General features: G+C 43.0%; 1 protein-coding gene across 1 annotated transcript; it reads right to left on the bottom strand.

Moving 5' to 3' along the window:
- Positions 1-3,104: 3,104 nt before the first annotated feature.
- Positions 3,105-17,146, bottom strand: LOC120402886 (astacin-like metalloendopeptidase). Its single transcript, XM_039533431.1, has 13 exons — positions 17,078-17,146; positions 16,816-16,840; positions 15,368-15,430; positions 14,323-14,463; positions 12,668-12,785; positions 10,578-10,756; positions 9,230-9,311; positions 8,882-9,009; positions 7,315-7,430; positions 6,860-7,082; positions 6,369-6,487; positions 3,863-4,085; positions 3,105-3,142 (listed from the first exon to the last, which is right to left on the bottom strand). The coding sequence occupies exons 1-13, from the start codon at positions 17,144-17,146 to the stop codon at positions 3,132-3,134; spliced, it is 1,497 nt and encodes a 498-aa protein (XP_039389365.1). The 3' UTR covers positions 3,105-3,131.
- Between the last annotated feature and the right edge of the window lie 239 nt (positions 17,147-17,385).

Raw genomic sequence — 17,385 nt, 5'->3', positions numbered from 1 at the left:
ATTTCAGAGTAGCAGCCGTGTTAGTCTGTATCCGCAAAAAAGAACAGGAGTACTTGTGGCACCTTAGAAACTAACACATTTATTTGAGCATAAGCTTTCGTGGGCTACAGCCCACTTCATCGGATGCATAGAATGGAACATATAGTAAGAAGTTTTATCTATATACAAAGAACATGAAAAGGTGGAAGTTGCCATACCAACTGTAAGAGGCTAATTAATTAAGATGAGCTATTAGCAGGAGAAAAAAACGTTTGTAGTGATAATCAATATGGCCCATTTCAGACAGTTGACAAAAAAGGTGTGAGGATACTTAACATGGGGAAAAATAGATTCAATTTGTGTCATGACTGAGTATCACTGGTTTGGAGGGACTTGTGTTCCATCCTTTGAATCTATCTCTCTCTCTCTCTCTGGTTATCAGATTGCTATAAAAAATTGGGGGGGGAGTTTTTGAGATTCTGAAAAAATGCCAAAAAAAATAAAATACTCTAGCAAGTCACTAGCTGTAAAGAATTCTTAGACTTTACAACCTTGCCTGTGTTGGCCTGACTAGGTGTGTGACCAGGACTTAGAAAAATACAGGAGTGGGTACAGATCAATAGTCTACTCTGTGAAAGAGAACTTGATCCTAGTAAAGGGTCTTGTATTCTTCAGATCCCAGCCTTTTGGTACAGGAAAGAAATACAGACACAAGCACATGTGATTCTAAGGGGTTAAGCATCAAATATGAAAGTGCATTTTAATCTCAACCAACATTATGTCATGCATAGGTTTGATTATAGAGAGAGCTTTCTTCATCAGCTGAGAGAGAGGATTATGAATATTACTATGCAAGGTCTCATGTTTTGCTGTGGTATTGCTAAATGTTGGTAATCAATGCACAAAGAGAACATACACTCCCAGGCCACCCCAGACCATGTTTGGATGGACTGCTGGATGGCACACAGAGACATGGCTAGACTGACAGTATCAAAGAGGCAACACAATCAAATAAATATCCCTTCAGCAATAATTACCTGGCTCATGAGCTGTGCCCCTGTGAGCCCCTCCTATTCAGAGCCACACAGGGTATGTCAACACTGCAACTGGGACAGCAAGTGTAGGCATCTCCGAGCTAGCTTTGATTGAGCTAGATTGCTAAAACTATCAGTGCAGATGTGGCAGCATGGGCTAGCTGCCTGATACATACCTAGGGTCCCAGATAGGACTGTGCTTAGGTGGCTAGCCTATGCCGCCCTGGCTACAATGCTATTTTTAGTGAGCAAGCTTGGGTATGTCTACTCATGCTGCAGTCACACTTCCTGATTGCTGTATAGACATACCCTCAGTCAGTGTCACTCCTGGCAGGTAAATTGCAATCTCTTTAACTACGCTATCTTCTAACTGAGAGGCAGGAGGAACTCTCTGGTGCTCACACTGCAGGAATCTCTCAAATCCACTGTTAAAATAAATGAAACAGCAGGCTAGTGAAGCGACAGAGGATGTCAGTACTAATACTTACCAACACAAGCTGATCACCAGCTGAGATCAGGAAGAAATGCAACCCCATGGTACAGAATACTGTCCAGTTAGATGAACTGAGGAGCTTTCATACCTTCCTCTGAAACACAAAGCACTAGCCACTATGGGCACTACATACCACAGACTAGACAGATCATTGGTTCGACTCAGTGTGGCATAATCTTTGTTTCAATTATTTATTTATATTTAAAATAATAATAATAATAATAATAATTTTTAAAAAGCCTCTCCCAGGCTCTAGGTGCCCTAACATCAGTAATAGCCTAATAAAATCTGAGCAGCATTCAGTTGTCATTGCAATGGGAATTCTTTTCCATCCCTTCCTTATCATGGAAAGCATGCCTTCAGCCTTCTCCCAAAACCTTATCAAATAAATAGCTTTTGTAGCATGCCCTGAAGGTCACCAAATTTGGGTTATTTTGGACCCAGTGGGAAAACAAGTTCCAGAGACTTGGAGCCCTCACAGAGAAGGCTCTCCCAGCTGTCACCTCCCTATTTTATTGGGAGGGAAATCCAGCTCAGGCTCCCCTTCTGACCCCAGCTGTTTAGCACGGGGAAAGTGGTGATCCCTTAAGTAGGCAGGTCCCAGACAATATAGGACTTTACAAGTCATAATCGATGTTAGGATATCGATATTCAGGCCTGTCTGTAAAGGCCTATACTTTAAGAATTCAGAATTTTTTTTATTTTATTTATTTATTTTTTGCTGCTTGGGGTGGCAAAAACACTGGAGCCGGCCCTGGGTATGACCTCACTTATCAATAGCCACAGCTAGGAAACCCTTATGTCTTTATAGATGTAGTTGTGAAATCCTCACTTCTGTATTGTTTTGTCGTTGTAGTTCCCACTTTGCTATGTTTATTTGCATGGTCTCTGTCTGGTTCTGTGATTGTTTCTGTCTGCTGTATAATTAATTTTGCTGTGAGTAAACTAATTAAAGTGGTGGGATATAATTGGTTAGCTAATAATGTTACAATATGTTGGGATTGGCTGGGTAAATTTCAGTAGAATGGTTAAGGTATAGCTGAGAATATTACTGTATAAATTAGGGGCAAACAGGAAGTAAGTTGGGATTCAAAAATAAGGAAAAAGGAACTTGGATTTAAGCTTGCTGGAAGTTCACCCCAATAAACATTGAATTGTTTGCACTTTTGGACTTTGGGTATTGTTGCTCTGCTCATGACCAGGGAAGTGAGAGGGTGAAGGAATAAGATCGCTAACAATCGACACCTTAAACTCTACCCAGAGATTGATGGGCAGTCAGGGGAGAAACTGGAACACTGCTTTCATGTAACCCCAGAGAGATGTCCTGCTCAGAAAGTGAGCCACTGTGGTCTACACCAGTTGGATGTTAGATGGGTGGTGTTAGCTAGAGCTGGCTAGAGAGAAAAGTTGAAAGAAAACCTGACACACTATAGATCCCAATACTCTATTACAAACGTATATCATTACATAGCCTAGTAAAGGGCGTTCACGCATATTCTCCAAGTACAAAGACTACAACAGGCAAATATATAAATGGCAGATTCCCCTTTCAGACGAAATCACTTGTCAGACATCTACCTGCATCATCATGATGCATGGGTCAGAGTAGTCCTTTCAGGCATCTCTCAGGATGAAACTACAGAAATAAAGGGAATAGGTATCATTTCTATTTGCATGCAGAGATGCCATATACTTGGGAAGTATAGTATTTATGCTAAAAATGACATAATTAACAAGTTAGAAATAGTACCTAATGCTTCCATAGTGTCATTTGTCTGTAGATATCAAAGTACTTTACAAATGTGAATCTGTATGATTAACCCCCATTTTACAGGTGAAGCAATTTAGGCACAGAGAGGGGAAGTGACTCTCAGAAAGTCAGTGTCAGAGCTGCGATTAGAACCCAGGTCACCTGAGTCCCCCTCCCCAGCTCTAACTACTACACTCTACTGCAAAGTAGTAATACTAGTATTGCACAGAGCCTTATACTTCCAACACTGTCTTGCTAAACCACACAACCCTCCTGTGTGCGAGGCAGGCATTACTATACCTATTTTGCAGATAGAGAAACAGATGCAGAGGTTATGGCCAAAGACCAACATTTTCAAACTTGGGCAGAAATAAGACTCCTAGAGTCATATTCAGGCATTGAAATAAGTTGCCTGATTTCCAGGTCTAAATACCTCCTGCTCCCACTGAAGTCAGGGGAAGCCTAACTTTAGGCTTTGAAAATGTTGCCTGATGTCACACAGTGAGTTAGCTGCAGAGTTGGGATTAGAATTTAGGGGCTGCTGGCCTCTAACCCCATGCTCAGTTTACTAGATTACACTGCGTTCCTTACTGCCTTCATACTTACTGAATGAGTATTCAGCCTGGAATCCAAGATACTGCAGGAAGTAGTCACTGTGGAACTGGACAAGCACTGAGTTCCCAGAGGAGATGAAGCCTGGAACTATGTCATTCGCACAGTATTTACCCTCAGAACGGGCTGTGATTGTACCTCCATCATAAATAACCAGGTAGTCATGCTGGCATTGAAAGGAATCCTCCAGAAGGAAGGACAAAATAGTCAATGATATCTGTCAGTGAGAGACAAGCAAAGTGGACACCTCCACTATGTTCTCAGTGCATCATTTCTGTGAATCATACAGTCATTAATGGCAGCCTGTTGAGATATTATTGGATGGGTTAGGGCGCCGGAAAACATTCAATTAATAACGAGCCAAATTCTCTGCAGGAGTAAGCTGGTGATTTATCCAATAACAAGCTGTTTAGGCAGGGCCTTTAGCATTTGTACAGTGCCTAGCACAATGTGGGCACCACTGGAAATAACGACAATATTTAGATAGTCCCTTTCATCCAAACTATACAAAGGGATCCCTTACACTCATCACTGATGGTGCACCACAGCAACTGCTTTCCGCTGCACAACGGCTGTATATGTACAATTGTAATAGGAAAGGAGGGCGAATCCATAGCCAATGGGGGAAGATATTTAGGTGAGTAGAATGTAATTACTCAAGCTGAAACGTGGACAGGTCACCAATGCTAACCTTATGTGCACTGGCTAACCCTGTGGGGTTTTAACTCTACAGGACTGGCCAGTTTCTAAGAGTTTGGGCAGACGTGAGAGGGCACTGTGGTAGGTTGGAGGAATGGGGCATCAGAGAAGTCTGAGAAGGTTTATTCAGAAGCCGTGATGAGGGATGAAAGATCAGAGAGAAGGAAAGAGCTGGGAGCTAGTTGAACATGGTTGTCATCCTTTGGCTCAGAGCCCTTAAGAGGTGATGCTTGTTTTCAAGATTTTAAGGCCTAATGGCCCAACTCTTACAAAATGTGCCATGGGATCTTTAGTAACCACAGGGGGTCTGGACCTCAATGTGAAATTTTATCTGAAAGACGGCATTGCCATCCACAAAGCAAACGCCATGCTGTGGCAACAGGTCAGTTCTGACTCAGAAGAGTGAATGCTACATACTGAGTCACCAATACCACTTCCACAGTATGGCCACTCTTATGTTCTTATGTTCCTGCATTTTCCTGAGTTTTCCTTGGAGGTCTCCTATTCAAATATTAACTAGGCTCAGCCCTGTTTGCTTGTGAGACTTGATGGGCTCACACTGACAGGTGGTAAGTCAGCATGTTAATGTGTCCCCTTTGGAGACTGTAAGAACATAAGAACGGCCACACTGGGTCAGACCAAAGGTCTATCTAGCCCAGTATCTTGTCTTCCAACAGTGGCCAGTGCCAGGTGCCCCAGAGGGAATGAACAGAACAGGTAATCATCAAGTGATCCATCCCCTGTTGCCTATTCCCAGCTTCTGGCAAACAGAGGCTAGGGACACCATCCCGGCCCATTCTGGCCAATAGCCATTGATGGACCTATCCTCCATGAACTTATCTAGTTCTTCTTTGAGCCCTGTTATAGTCTTGGAGATAAAGATGTATGGATCTGCATTAATTTGGTTTACTATCTGGAAAATTCCAGCAATATTTCATTATATCTTGGTGAAATTGCCATTAATTCAACTCACTCATCCCTGTGTCAGGTTTCAGTGTAGCAGCCATGTTAGTCTATATCCACAAAAAGAACAGGAGTACTTGTGGCACCTTAGAGACTAACAAATTTATGCTCAAATAAATTTGCTAGTCTCTAAGGTGCCACAAGTACTTCTGTTCTTTTCACCCCTGTGTGTCCTAGAAACACAAAAACATTAGTCTGGTTTGGATTTACTTTAAAAAAGCAGATGATGTTTAAACAGGTCAGAAAACTCAAGCCTTCCTCCATTTGTTGCACCTGTAGGCAGGTGATGATCCCCTACCTGCAAAGTAGGTGCGGTTCCCCACAATCTTATTCATTTTCTTTGAAAAAGGCAAGTTCAAGAATGTTCTCTCTCAGTTCTGTGCCCACTGAAACCAACCCTCTTACACAGATATTTTAAATCTAGACAGGTTCCAGTACAAAATGAACTTAAATCAGCTGGAGAAACTATCTGGAGAATTCTGCCTGTGTATCAACCAGGGTAGAAAAAGAGGGGGCAAGTCAGGGGTGGGGACAGAGGGGAAGGTAGATGGCAGAAGGATGGTCTGCTATGCCTCATTCTCCACTGGTGAAAGGCTTTCTGGGAGTAGTAAACCCTAAAGGTGCCCCTTTTTGCAGCTTAACTTGTGTCTGGATTGGGCAGAGAAGAGCCAGGGGCAGTGCCAAGATTCTCAGTGGGCACAGTGGAGAAGCATGCCCTTCCAGTTTGATAATTTGACATTCCAAACAGCTGCTGGATATTCTACAGTGGGCAGAATCCATTTGATTTGCCATTGCTTGTATCTCCAGGGCAGCCCTACAGCAGATAACCTCAGCTCACCTTGGATCCTTCTGGCGCTATCATTATCCAGGCACAGTCTGTTAGCGGAGGATAGTGAGAAGGATACAGTGGAGACTCAAATTTCCCATTCATGGCAGTAAAAGTCTTGCCACATTGCACTGGGAACAGAAAAGGGATTAAATGTACATGTGGCGCCCCTTATGCACAAACACACACAGATTCCCAAGCAGAGATGTCCACACAGACACATACACTTATGCACACATTGACATGGATTATGCCTTACAAGGAGGCCTCCTTATGCCACTCTAACAGCATAAAGAGGGGTTGAGCAGCCTGCACAAAATACACCCACTGAAGGATTTTTTCCCATCCCATTGTAATGGCTACGCCTTGCATCATCATTGCTCAAACATTTTTAATTTCATTTGTTTTGCGTTTGATTTAAAATAATCATCCACAGCTCTGAGGCATAAATGAAAGTTGTCAAACACGGTCTCAGGCCTTACTGGGAGAGACTGGAGACTTACCAGAACTGTAAGAAGCCTTAAATTTGGGCAATGTAGTGCCATCACTGACCAACTCCACAAGCATCATGTTCCCAGAAGACACTACTGAGGGGAGCTGCTTTGGTCGACACAATTTGTTCAGAAAGACAGTGTCTCTCCTGCTGCCTCCGTCGTAAACCAGAATATGGTTGGAAGCACAGTCTGAGGAGGACTGGATATATAAGGAATTAAACTGCAGGAAAATCTGGAGAAAAGATCATGGAAGAATTTACCAACACAGCTCCAACTCTTCCAACAGTTCACTCCTAGCAGCTGGGTTGATTTTATTATTAATTCAATTGCTCAAGTAAAACTATTTCATCTAAAATGTTTATCTAATAAGTTCAATTGTCATTTATAAGAGCACCTGGAAACCGATTGCACAGTAAGCCCTCCACAGTCAGCAAAGAGCATTTCATTCCATAACCATTTCTTACTTTGTTTGCTGGGATACGAATCAGCCATACAGAGTAGGTATTCTTTGGGTATGATGATCGGTAGACAGTGGAGGAAAAGCTTCCAGTCAAATTAGAGAGCAAAGTGCTATGGATCCCTGGGGATGGGGAGAATGAAAAGATCTTAATGATACTGGATGCACAGAAAAAGCAATAATAGAATTAAGTGCTCTGTATGATATACACACTCTTAATTTCCAGACAGAGTAATGATCTGATATGAAAACACATGTAAGGGAGGACAGTTTAATTTGACTTCTTACAAAGGGTTGGAATTCAGAAGGGAATGTCTCCTTCTGATTATCTATAACCACTAGGGGGCACATTCACTCAACCTATTGTAGGGTGGTAGATATAACATCTCCATACGCTAGCCTGGTTGGTCCCCTGTTCCACTGGGAGGATTCATCATGAGGCATGGTGGCCAATACTGAAGCTACAACACTTTGTCAGGGTTTTCCTCTTGAGAAGGACAGCTTTAGTCAATCGCTGAGGCTACAACAGCTGTGGGATATTCTGGGGCTACAGAAAAGCCCTATTGATGAAGGCTACTGAATCAATGCATCCTTTGGCCAACCTGGCTGTACCACATTCTTAGCCTGGGCCAATCCCCAGCAGCTGTCTGCTGTTTCAGCCTCCCCCCAGCCATCTGTTGCCAAGGTCTTTACCCATACAAGCTATTATGGGACCTAGGGTCGATCTGGCCCTATATATACTTTCCAAGGTGAAATTCACTACTGTGCATGGGGCCAGAAAAAGGGCAGAGATGCACCAGCTAAGCCTCCCATAAACCCTATGTGCAGAGATTTGCATACCTGCACTGGGGTTAATTTTACCTCTATATGCTACCCTCTATATTGGTGGTTTTCAACCTATTTACCATTGTGGGTCTCATATGCAGCTTGTTATGTGGGACACACCCACACGATATATATACTATCCTCATGGCCCTGAGGATTTCACATGGGCTGCAACTATGTGCTGATTGGGCTTCAAGCAGCCTGCGGGTTGAGAACCACGGCTCTATATGCTTAAATTAAACAGCATTGAGAAGAGGGCCTTTGATTTTTCCTTTGTTTGGCTGGTTATTCCAGAGGATATTTCCTTCCATCTTGCTCATTCTGGAACTTTTTCCAGAGGAACTACCTCTTGTCATTCCAGAAATGCCATCCATGTCCACAAATGGCTTTTAAAATGTGCATTACTGCACAGATATGTGCGAATGTCTGATTTCTACACAGGCTCTCCCTAACTGCCCAGCTGATTTGCAAAAACCAATATGATGAGCAGTTACATTTTTTAAAATGCTGCTCTATCATTTGGATTTCACATTTCACTCATTTTTATCAAAGACTACAATCATCTTCTAGGAGAGTATATGCCAACTGATCCACAGATCTCCACCATGAACTCACAGGCGTAGAATCTGTTGCATATTGATTGTATTGCTTCATTCAGCATCTGTACAAAATATTTTTATTTTTAAAGCATGAGATCATAGCCCAAGAGTGGATTAAAATGAATAAGGAATAATATTGGGCTTACTTACCACATTCATATAACTTATTGATTTTGGCCACATCTAGGTTACTCAGTCCAAACCTCTGTCCAATGGGCACTGTGCTATCAGGGAATGGTGTAATGGTTGCCTTTCCAGATGTATTGGAGAAAGCAAATCTGTAGTGATATGAGGAATAACACCCTAGAAGTTCACTGAGTTGTTCCATTGTTTTACCTTCAAAACTCTGCAGAGTTATTTAATTTGGACTATTGTTGAGTGTAATATTATGAAAAAGATACTTTTAAATTAAACACTGCCTTTTTATATTTACAGTTCAGATGCTACTAACCAATCAGTGTTTGATAATGCAATATCAACCTAACCTCATTCTCTTACCTGTGATAGTGCATCACGGAGGAATAGTCATACTTGAGGCCCAGGTTATTAGCTCTGGTTGGCTTAAAGTGATAAAAATCACCTGTCAGTTACAATACATCAAGTTTTAAAAGGTGAATCATAGTCCAGTAACAAACTAAATCAGCACAGCAACAATTTCTACTTCTACATCAAATCAACATAGCATCCTTCATACTTTGCAGTAAGAGACAATCACATACTGAAATGAAAAGGTAATATGCTTTAGATCTATGGTTACAGTCATCTACATTTGTGTAACTGGCATTATATGTGCAACTCACTAGTTAGTATGTGATTTGCATTCACTTCTGTGCCCATATTGTCTGTGGACTGGGCATGGATGGGATGTGTAACACACTCTGACCTGTGGGTTACCTAAACTCTCTGCATGTTCATATTGAATGGGGAAGGATGGCCATGAAGTTAAGGCACTGGCTTGGGACTAAGGATATAAGGGAACAATTCCTAGTTCTGCCACAAAATTCCTGTATGCCATTTAATTACCCTGTGCCTCAGTTTCTCATCTGTAAAATAAGAATAATAGCACCTCACGTCACAGGCACCAGCTTCTTCTTTTCCCTGGGGGTGCTCAACCCCTGCTCAGCCCCAGGCCCCACTCCCACTCCACCCCTGCTCCACCCCTGCCCCACATCCTTCTGCCTAGTTCCGCCCCCTTCCCCGAGCATGCCCTGTCCCCACTCCTCCCTCCCCCCTCCCAGTGCCTCCTGCATTCCATGGAACAGCTAATCGGCGGCGGGTGGGAGGCACTAGAAGGGAGGGGGGGAGGAGTTGATCAGTGGGGCTGCCAGCGGGTGGGAGGTGCTGGGGGGGCTGGAGGGGAGCTGGCTGCCAGTGGGTCCTAAGCACCCACTAATTTTTTTCCATGTGTGCTCCGACGGAGTCAGTGCCTATGTCTCAAGGGTGTTGTGGGGCTAATAATATTTCTTTGCCTCTCATGGTGTTAATGGAGGGATGATACTATGGTGATGGTGGCCATATAAATAAATAGAATAAAGAATGCCAAGAAATTACAGTGCAGTGCTTCTGTTTTCAAACACAGAGTTGAAGAGCTAGGTAAATCCATATTCAAATGATCATCAGGATGAGACATTTACAGATTGGTTTTTGCTTTTTGCGCCTTTTTCTGAGCACTTAATAGGGAGGCCAGCTCTACACTTTCGCACAGTCAGTCCATGAGAGTGGGGAATTTACTTTGAGGAAAAGTTACAGGTTCAGAACGTAATACTTTAGGCCTCAGAATGGCTGAGTTAATAACATTTCTCTCTCTCTCGGTCAAACTAGTTCAAGTATATAATATGGTACATACCTGGACTAATGTACTGCCATGAAATCACTACATATTTGTTCCTGTCGTTCCTGTTCTGTTCATGCAGCATCCCCAGTGCATGGTTTAGTTCATGCTGAATGATTCCTTTTCTCATGCAACCTCCTTTGCGCACCGACACCACCTGGGAGCCCCCAACCTTTCCAAAGTAAGACCAGCAGCTAGAGAATGAGAGAATATCATTCAGAATTCGCTGATGAAACCCAAAGGCTGGGGCTAACCCTAACTGCAATCCACAGCTGACAGGTTCAGGGGCTGTTGCTGCAGAAAGAATCACCTGTGCTGGCTAGCAAAATCTTTCTGTTCCTGTGGGGGGGGTGATTTTTTTAATTCTTGCACAGTGATTAGACTTGCGGAGGAAGGATAGCTCAGTGGTTTGAGCATTGGCCTGCTAAACCCAGGCCTTGGCTACACTTGAGAGTTACAGCGCTGGTGGTGGCTTTACAGCGCTGTAACTCACTCCCCGTCCACACTGGCAAGGCACATACAGCGCTGTATCTCCCTGGCTACAGCGCTGCTTGTACTCCACCTCCCCGAGAGGAATAAAGACAATAGCGCTGCTGCTGCAGCACTGGGGTGCCAGTGTAAACAGGGAATAATCTTACTATGCTGTAACTGACCTCTGGAACCTTCCCATAATCCTAAGTAAAGAATTTGTTGTGAACTCAGGGCTTCTGGAGCTGCTTATCAAAAAAACCAAACACAGCTCCTGTTTGCTGTGAATGAGCAGAGGCAGGGGGCTCCCTTTGGAAGGCCCACAGCTAGTGTTTGCTTGAAGAGAGAGGGAGGTAGGGGGCTTGAGGAGAGAAGCAGCACGGCGGGCGGGAGGGAGGGGGGGTCCGTTTCGGGGAGGCTGCTTATCTGGTCTGTGAGGAAAAAAACAAAGAGGCTAATTGCTTTCAGTGAGTGAGAGGGGGTGGGGGAGCGGTTGGAACTTGCAAGACAGGGTGCTGACACAGTGTCGGCTCCAAAAATCCACTCTCTCTCTCCCCCACGCTCCCTGTCACACTCCAACCAACCCCCCCTCCTTTTGAAAAGCATGTTGCAGCCACTTAAACGCTGGGATAGCTGCCCATAATGCACCACTCCCAATGCCGCTGCAGATGCTGCAAATGTGGCCACGACAGTACGCTGGTAGCTGTCAGTGTGGCCAGACTGCAGCGCTTTCCCTACACAGCTGTACAAAGACAGGTTTAACTCCCAGCGCTGTACAGCTGCAAGTGTAGCCATACCCCCAGGCTTGGAAGTTCAATCCTTTGAGGGAGCCATTTCAGGAACTGCAGTAAAAATCTGTCTGGCAATTGGTCCTGCTTTAAGCAGGGGGGTTGGACTAGATAACCTCCTGAAGTCCCAACCCTGATATTCTATGACTTTTCAGCCAACATTCATGTGCACTTTGAGCTGGTTTGTAGCTATAATTTTACTCTTAAACAGAATCCACAGAAGAAATAAATTGTTAAAAACCCTTCAAAATGTGTGAGCTGTGACCAGCATGTGGAAACGGCAGTACCTGTCACAGTTTCTAAGCCAACCTAGGAATGCTCACCTCCAGAGAGAGAGGTAAAAATCCCACTTTAGATCACAAGTGAAAACAAGTCTGTTAAAGTTTCTACCTGCTTCACTAACCAATTCACTGGCTGTCTCTACTCAAGAAGGGCCAGGTCTATGCTTGCTTTGAGTCAGGAATAGTGACTTGATCCGAAGTCCATTGAAATTAATAGGAGTCTGTAGGGATCAGACTCTGTTACAACATCAGGGGTGCTGCAGGTCAGAATTGAGGTTCTTGGGCTGCACTGGGGAGTAAGCATGAAAGGAATAGCAGGAGATGCCATATGTCAAGATACATGGCCTATGGATTAAGCTGTTGTGGAGAGGTAGGACTAGAATAGCAGGGGGGCTGCAGATCAAGACTGAGGTGCATCAACAAAGTCAGGAAGGTCTGATTGCTTAATACCTATTTTATCTGCTCTGGATGAAGCCAATGAGTAGTGCCTCATGTCTAGGAGCACTCATTTTACTCACAATTAGTTTTATAAATCAAAAAGCGATGGACTCAGTGCATTGGAACCTACCCATCCTTAGGAGAAATATATATATAGTCAGTTTCCGTTGTGCGGTCTACAAAGTGAATACAAGTCAAGGTCTCGTATTCTTGGATGGCACCAACAATCAGAGCTTTCTCCTCATGAGCTGGGGGAGGAATAGATATAGTGCTTAGTTAATATAAACTGGAGTCATTAGCACACCTCTGTGTGTGTGTGTGTGTGTGAGAGAGACAGAGAGAGAGAGATGCTTTAGGGCAGCAATAGCCTAGTTCTGTGGCACTAACAACTTGCCAGAAGCCTTAGGGCTGCACCTCATTAACAAATATATTTACATAAATGAACAAACATTCTAGCTGCAATGGTGAAATAGGGGCCTGCTCCTGAAAGTGCTCTGCACACAAGGCTCCCGTTGACTCCAATGGGACTCCCTAGGCACAGCACTGGCAACATCAGGCTCTAAGGCAAGATCTTTAGAGCATCATAGCCCAGGCCCTGACTTAAGAAGGAGCTAAGGATTTGAGACCATTGAGCCTTGGGCAGCAAAGTTCCAACACCCATGGTGATGGTACGGGAGCAGCAGTTCACCCCAAGGGTCTATCTGCCTTATCTACAACTGACCTGTTCCTCACTTGGCTCCTATTGCCTAACAGCAAGTGCAGGAAACTAGGCACCAATCAGCTAGCTCAGCACAAAGATCCAGCAGTGTTGGAGTGTTCATATGCCCATGTGGGAGGCTACAGGAAGGAACTGGGACACCTCCTTCTCCCTGTGGTCAAATGGGACAGGGGAAAAGGAATTGCTGAGACCCAGCCCTAACACCTAGGGTGGGGGAAGCCTTCTAAAGAAGGAACAATGGAAAGAGCTGGAGGGAAAGTTGTGTCCCATCGTTAGCCTTCTGGCATCCAGGGAAGTGGAAACCTTAGGAGGGTAACAGCAGGGCAGTTGTGTGTGAAGTAAAGCCCACACAACCTACTGCATATGTTGTCTTAAGAGGCCAGCTTCAGGGCCCAAATGCTACATGTGGCATCAGGAGTGATCTATAGAAAAGATAAGTTTGTGCAGAGGAGTCAGGATGAAGGAGAAAAATCTACCTACCATACACTCACCACTGTAGCATCTGGCCAAGGGGAAGAGGCTGGGAGAAAGTCTTCCTCAGGAGGTCCCTACAGATTTTTGGTGGATGTGTACTGGAGGCGAGGTGGCCTGAAAGCCTGATTGACCCATGCCCTATTAAAGCTTAATCCACCTCTTGGCTCTCTCCTCTACTCCATGCCCACAAGCATTGGCCTGGTATCTGGAAAGAAGAGGACTTTCACCTCCCTATTTCTCTTCTTTTTCCCTCTTTCATCTCCCCCGCTTCACCTCTTGGCTGTTGGGGGGAAAGATTGCTGCCTTTTTTCTCTTCTCATGTGTGGGGGGGAGGGGAGAGAGGCGGGGAATGAGGTGTGGGAAGAGGAAGCATTCCGGTGACTGATTCTATCCTATGGGAAGGTGTTTGACAGAGCCAGCAGAACATTAGTTAGTGCAACTCTTAATGCAGCCACATCATTGTGCTGAATGTTCCATGCTGAAATACAAGTCCCATCCTTTCAATAGCTCTTCATGGGCAGAAAAGACTGGCCTGGGAGGCTGCTAGCTGGCAACTCCTCACCCATGTTAGCAATGTTAGAATGAAATCTTACTGTAGGAAGAAGAGATGACATAGGGGATGACAACGAGTCCATTAGATGATTTGGGCCAAAAGCACCAGTTAAATGGACAGACTATGGCACTGCGATGTCTTTTTGGGGTAATGTCACCTTCATATAAACGGGTCTTGCTGCCTGTGTAGATGAAATGAATAACTGTTACTGTCAGTTAAAAAATACTTAAAAAACAGAACCGTGTGTATCCTATTGTACATATAGTGACTGAAATTCCATCTTGTTCTGTCAATGTGAGAACAGATCACAGGTGATTCCTAATGTCACGAGAACCCACTAACAGAGCTTCAGACTTGCAGTCTGTACAGTTTGAGTGTATTTTCATAGGATTCGAAGTAGGAAAAGGCCTGATCCTATATCCCAATTCAGAACACCTTTGAAGTCTGGGAAGTCCATGTCTGAAATCAGGCATTCATCCTAGCGTCACGGATCAGGCTATCTCTAATTATAAGATTCTGAAGTTTAAATTAAAAATGATATTGACTTCACATCTCGTAACTAGCAGTGTTTGAGACCCAGTAACTATGAATGACCCCAAAAATTCAAGCCAAAACCACTTAGTTTCATATTTGGATCCAAAAATATTCAGTGCCATAGGTTTTGCCCCATTTCATAGCTAAACAGAGTATCACTTGGGTTCAATTGAAATGGAGCCCCTTTTATGCTTGCAGGATTTGTGAACCTGAGCAAACTTTTCAATTACTCTGGTCTGAGTTTCCATTTTGCAACAAAACCTGGAACCAGGTTACTTCTTTGTGGTTTGGGGATTTTGTTGATATTTCATGTTGCTCTACTTACAGCACTGGGAGCAAGGTGTGCACACCCAAGGCCAAAAAGGAGAAATCTGAGAACAAAGAGTTCTGTATAATACAGTGTAATTTAAACAAACTGAGTCATACTTTCAATACAAGATTCTGTCAAATCTTTCCAGGGATTTTTCCTAGTCCTGCTAAATTTATAAAGGATAGCTCATGTAAAGAATCATAAGAAACAGATTCACTGGATTTTGTTTTAAATTGATTACCTTTATTGGATTTTAAAATTAAACTAAAAATGGATTCTTCCTCACTCTCTGGGAAGGCAACTCCTGCAAGAGATATCAAGGATGTGAAACTTTTTATGCTTGAACAGTGTGAGAAAGTGGATTATAAAAATACAGCACATGGGTACCTGGCATGTTCTTCTCAATGTTGGGGGAAATTCTGACCCTACTGAAGTCATTGGGAATTTTGCCATTGATTTCAATGGGCCAGAATTATATCCTTTGTGTGATGCTATAACAGTATAAAAGGCAAATCTATTGTAACTGTGTTCTTTCTTATCACAATTATCCTTGTCCTCCCTCCCATGTTCCTTCCTATTGTTAGTTACACTCACTTGTTTTTAGTCCTAAATTAATTGTAAACTCTCTGGGGTAGGGACTCTTTACTATGCATTTGGACAGTGCTCAGACCAAAGGGACCCTGATCCTGACTCGGACCTTTAGGTACTACTACAGTACAAATAATAAGTCCAAAAGCAGTTTACAATTATTCAGAATGGAAGGTGCTATATACTTAGACTGATATAATTAGATATTGAGGACCTGACTCTCCGCTGTCTTGAACTTTGTATCATCATTTATACCTGAGCAAAGTGGGTGTAAAATGCTCCCAAATCCGAATTTTGTACTATGCTGGTGGTAGCATTTTTCAGCCATTTTTCACTCAATTTGTAGAAGTGTAAATGAGGCTAGAGGATCACAGTGGAGATCAGGTCCTAATAACCCTTGTTAGCCAATCATTTGCCCTTTCTTAAAACCCCTTTTATATGATCTCTCTCAAAAATGGACTCATTTGTAAACACCCTAATCATATAATATAGTCATTTCAAAATATTGTGCGCAATAGTGTAATACCACATCATTCTTTCATTGTTCTGAGGACAAATGGCTCTAGCTTACAGTTCAAGATGTCCTCATATGCTCCCTGATGTCGGTTATAACCTTGCATCTTATGTGGATTGTGTATTAGTTTCCCACATGCACTAAACAACTTACTTCAGTTAAAGCTGTTCTTAGAAAACTGTTAAGAAACTCAATGGAGATTAAAAAGTAATTGCAAAAGAAGTAAAGCTGCTATTTGAAGTTTACAATAAAGCAAAGTGCTTTCAATCTGGAGCAGGGAGGAAGGATGATAAGAACAGCTCTAGAAACTAATGGCAAAGTGTTCTAACTTCATACCAAGGGAGTCCTAATAATGGAGAGTTAATAATGGACATTAAGAGAGAATATTTCCCATTTAAGAAGCAAAAAATAACAGGGTGCAGCACAAGTACCATTTAGGAATATTTGTAACCTGAAGCAGTAAGATATGCCAAGCTCTTTGCATGTATGTACTTTAAATTTAAATGATTTCAGCTCAGTAAGAGAGCTGATACATTCCTGGTTTTTTTATTACAGTAATTTTCTAGTATTGTATAAATCACACTTACCTTCATAGCTTTGTTCAGTGTTCACCTGCAAGAAAAATACATTTTTTTCACATGCCAGTTCAGTCAGAAATGTAACACATCTGGAAAAAGGAAAACTGAAAAGAATCAAAACATTCAGATGAATTAAAAATAATTATCTCAGCTTATTTCCTAGCATGTTAAAAGGGTAGAGGGTGGGGAAGGTATCCCAGCCATCCAGCAAAGAAATAAAAATCACATACAAGAAACAAATCTGTGAATGGCTCTTCTGTTTTACTCTCACCTGAATAGGGAAGCTTACACTGAAATAAAAGTGAGATGCAAAAAGGGCTAGTAGAATCTTCAAGTCCATCCTCAACCCCTGAAAACTTATCTGTAATAGTGACTATGACTCACAGTTCTGGAGATACCTGTTTAAACTCTTTGGTACATTGCTGTGCCTCTACCAGATTCTGACTATTCATGCAAGAAGAAGGTGTGGCCAATCAGTTACCAGAAACAGAGAATTAGAGAAACAATGGACTTTAAAACAAACATCAGAGATCTCTGGAGAAAGGTGTCCAGAGCCTTATCACAAATGTGAAGGGACAC

This window comes from Mauremys reevesii, linkage group 4 (assembly GCF_016161935.1).
Source record: "Mauremys reevesii isolate NIE-2019 linkage group 4, ASM1616193v1, whole genome shotgun sequence".
In the NCBI taxonomy this organism is placed as follows: Eukaryota; Metazoa; Chordata; order Testudines; family Geoemydidae; genus Mauremys; species Mauremys reevesii.
This window is presented reverse-complemented; position numbering and strand designations above follow the sequence as displayed.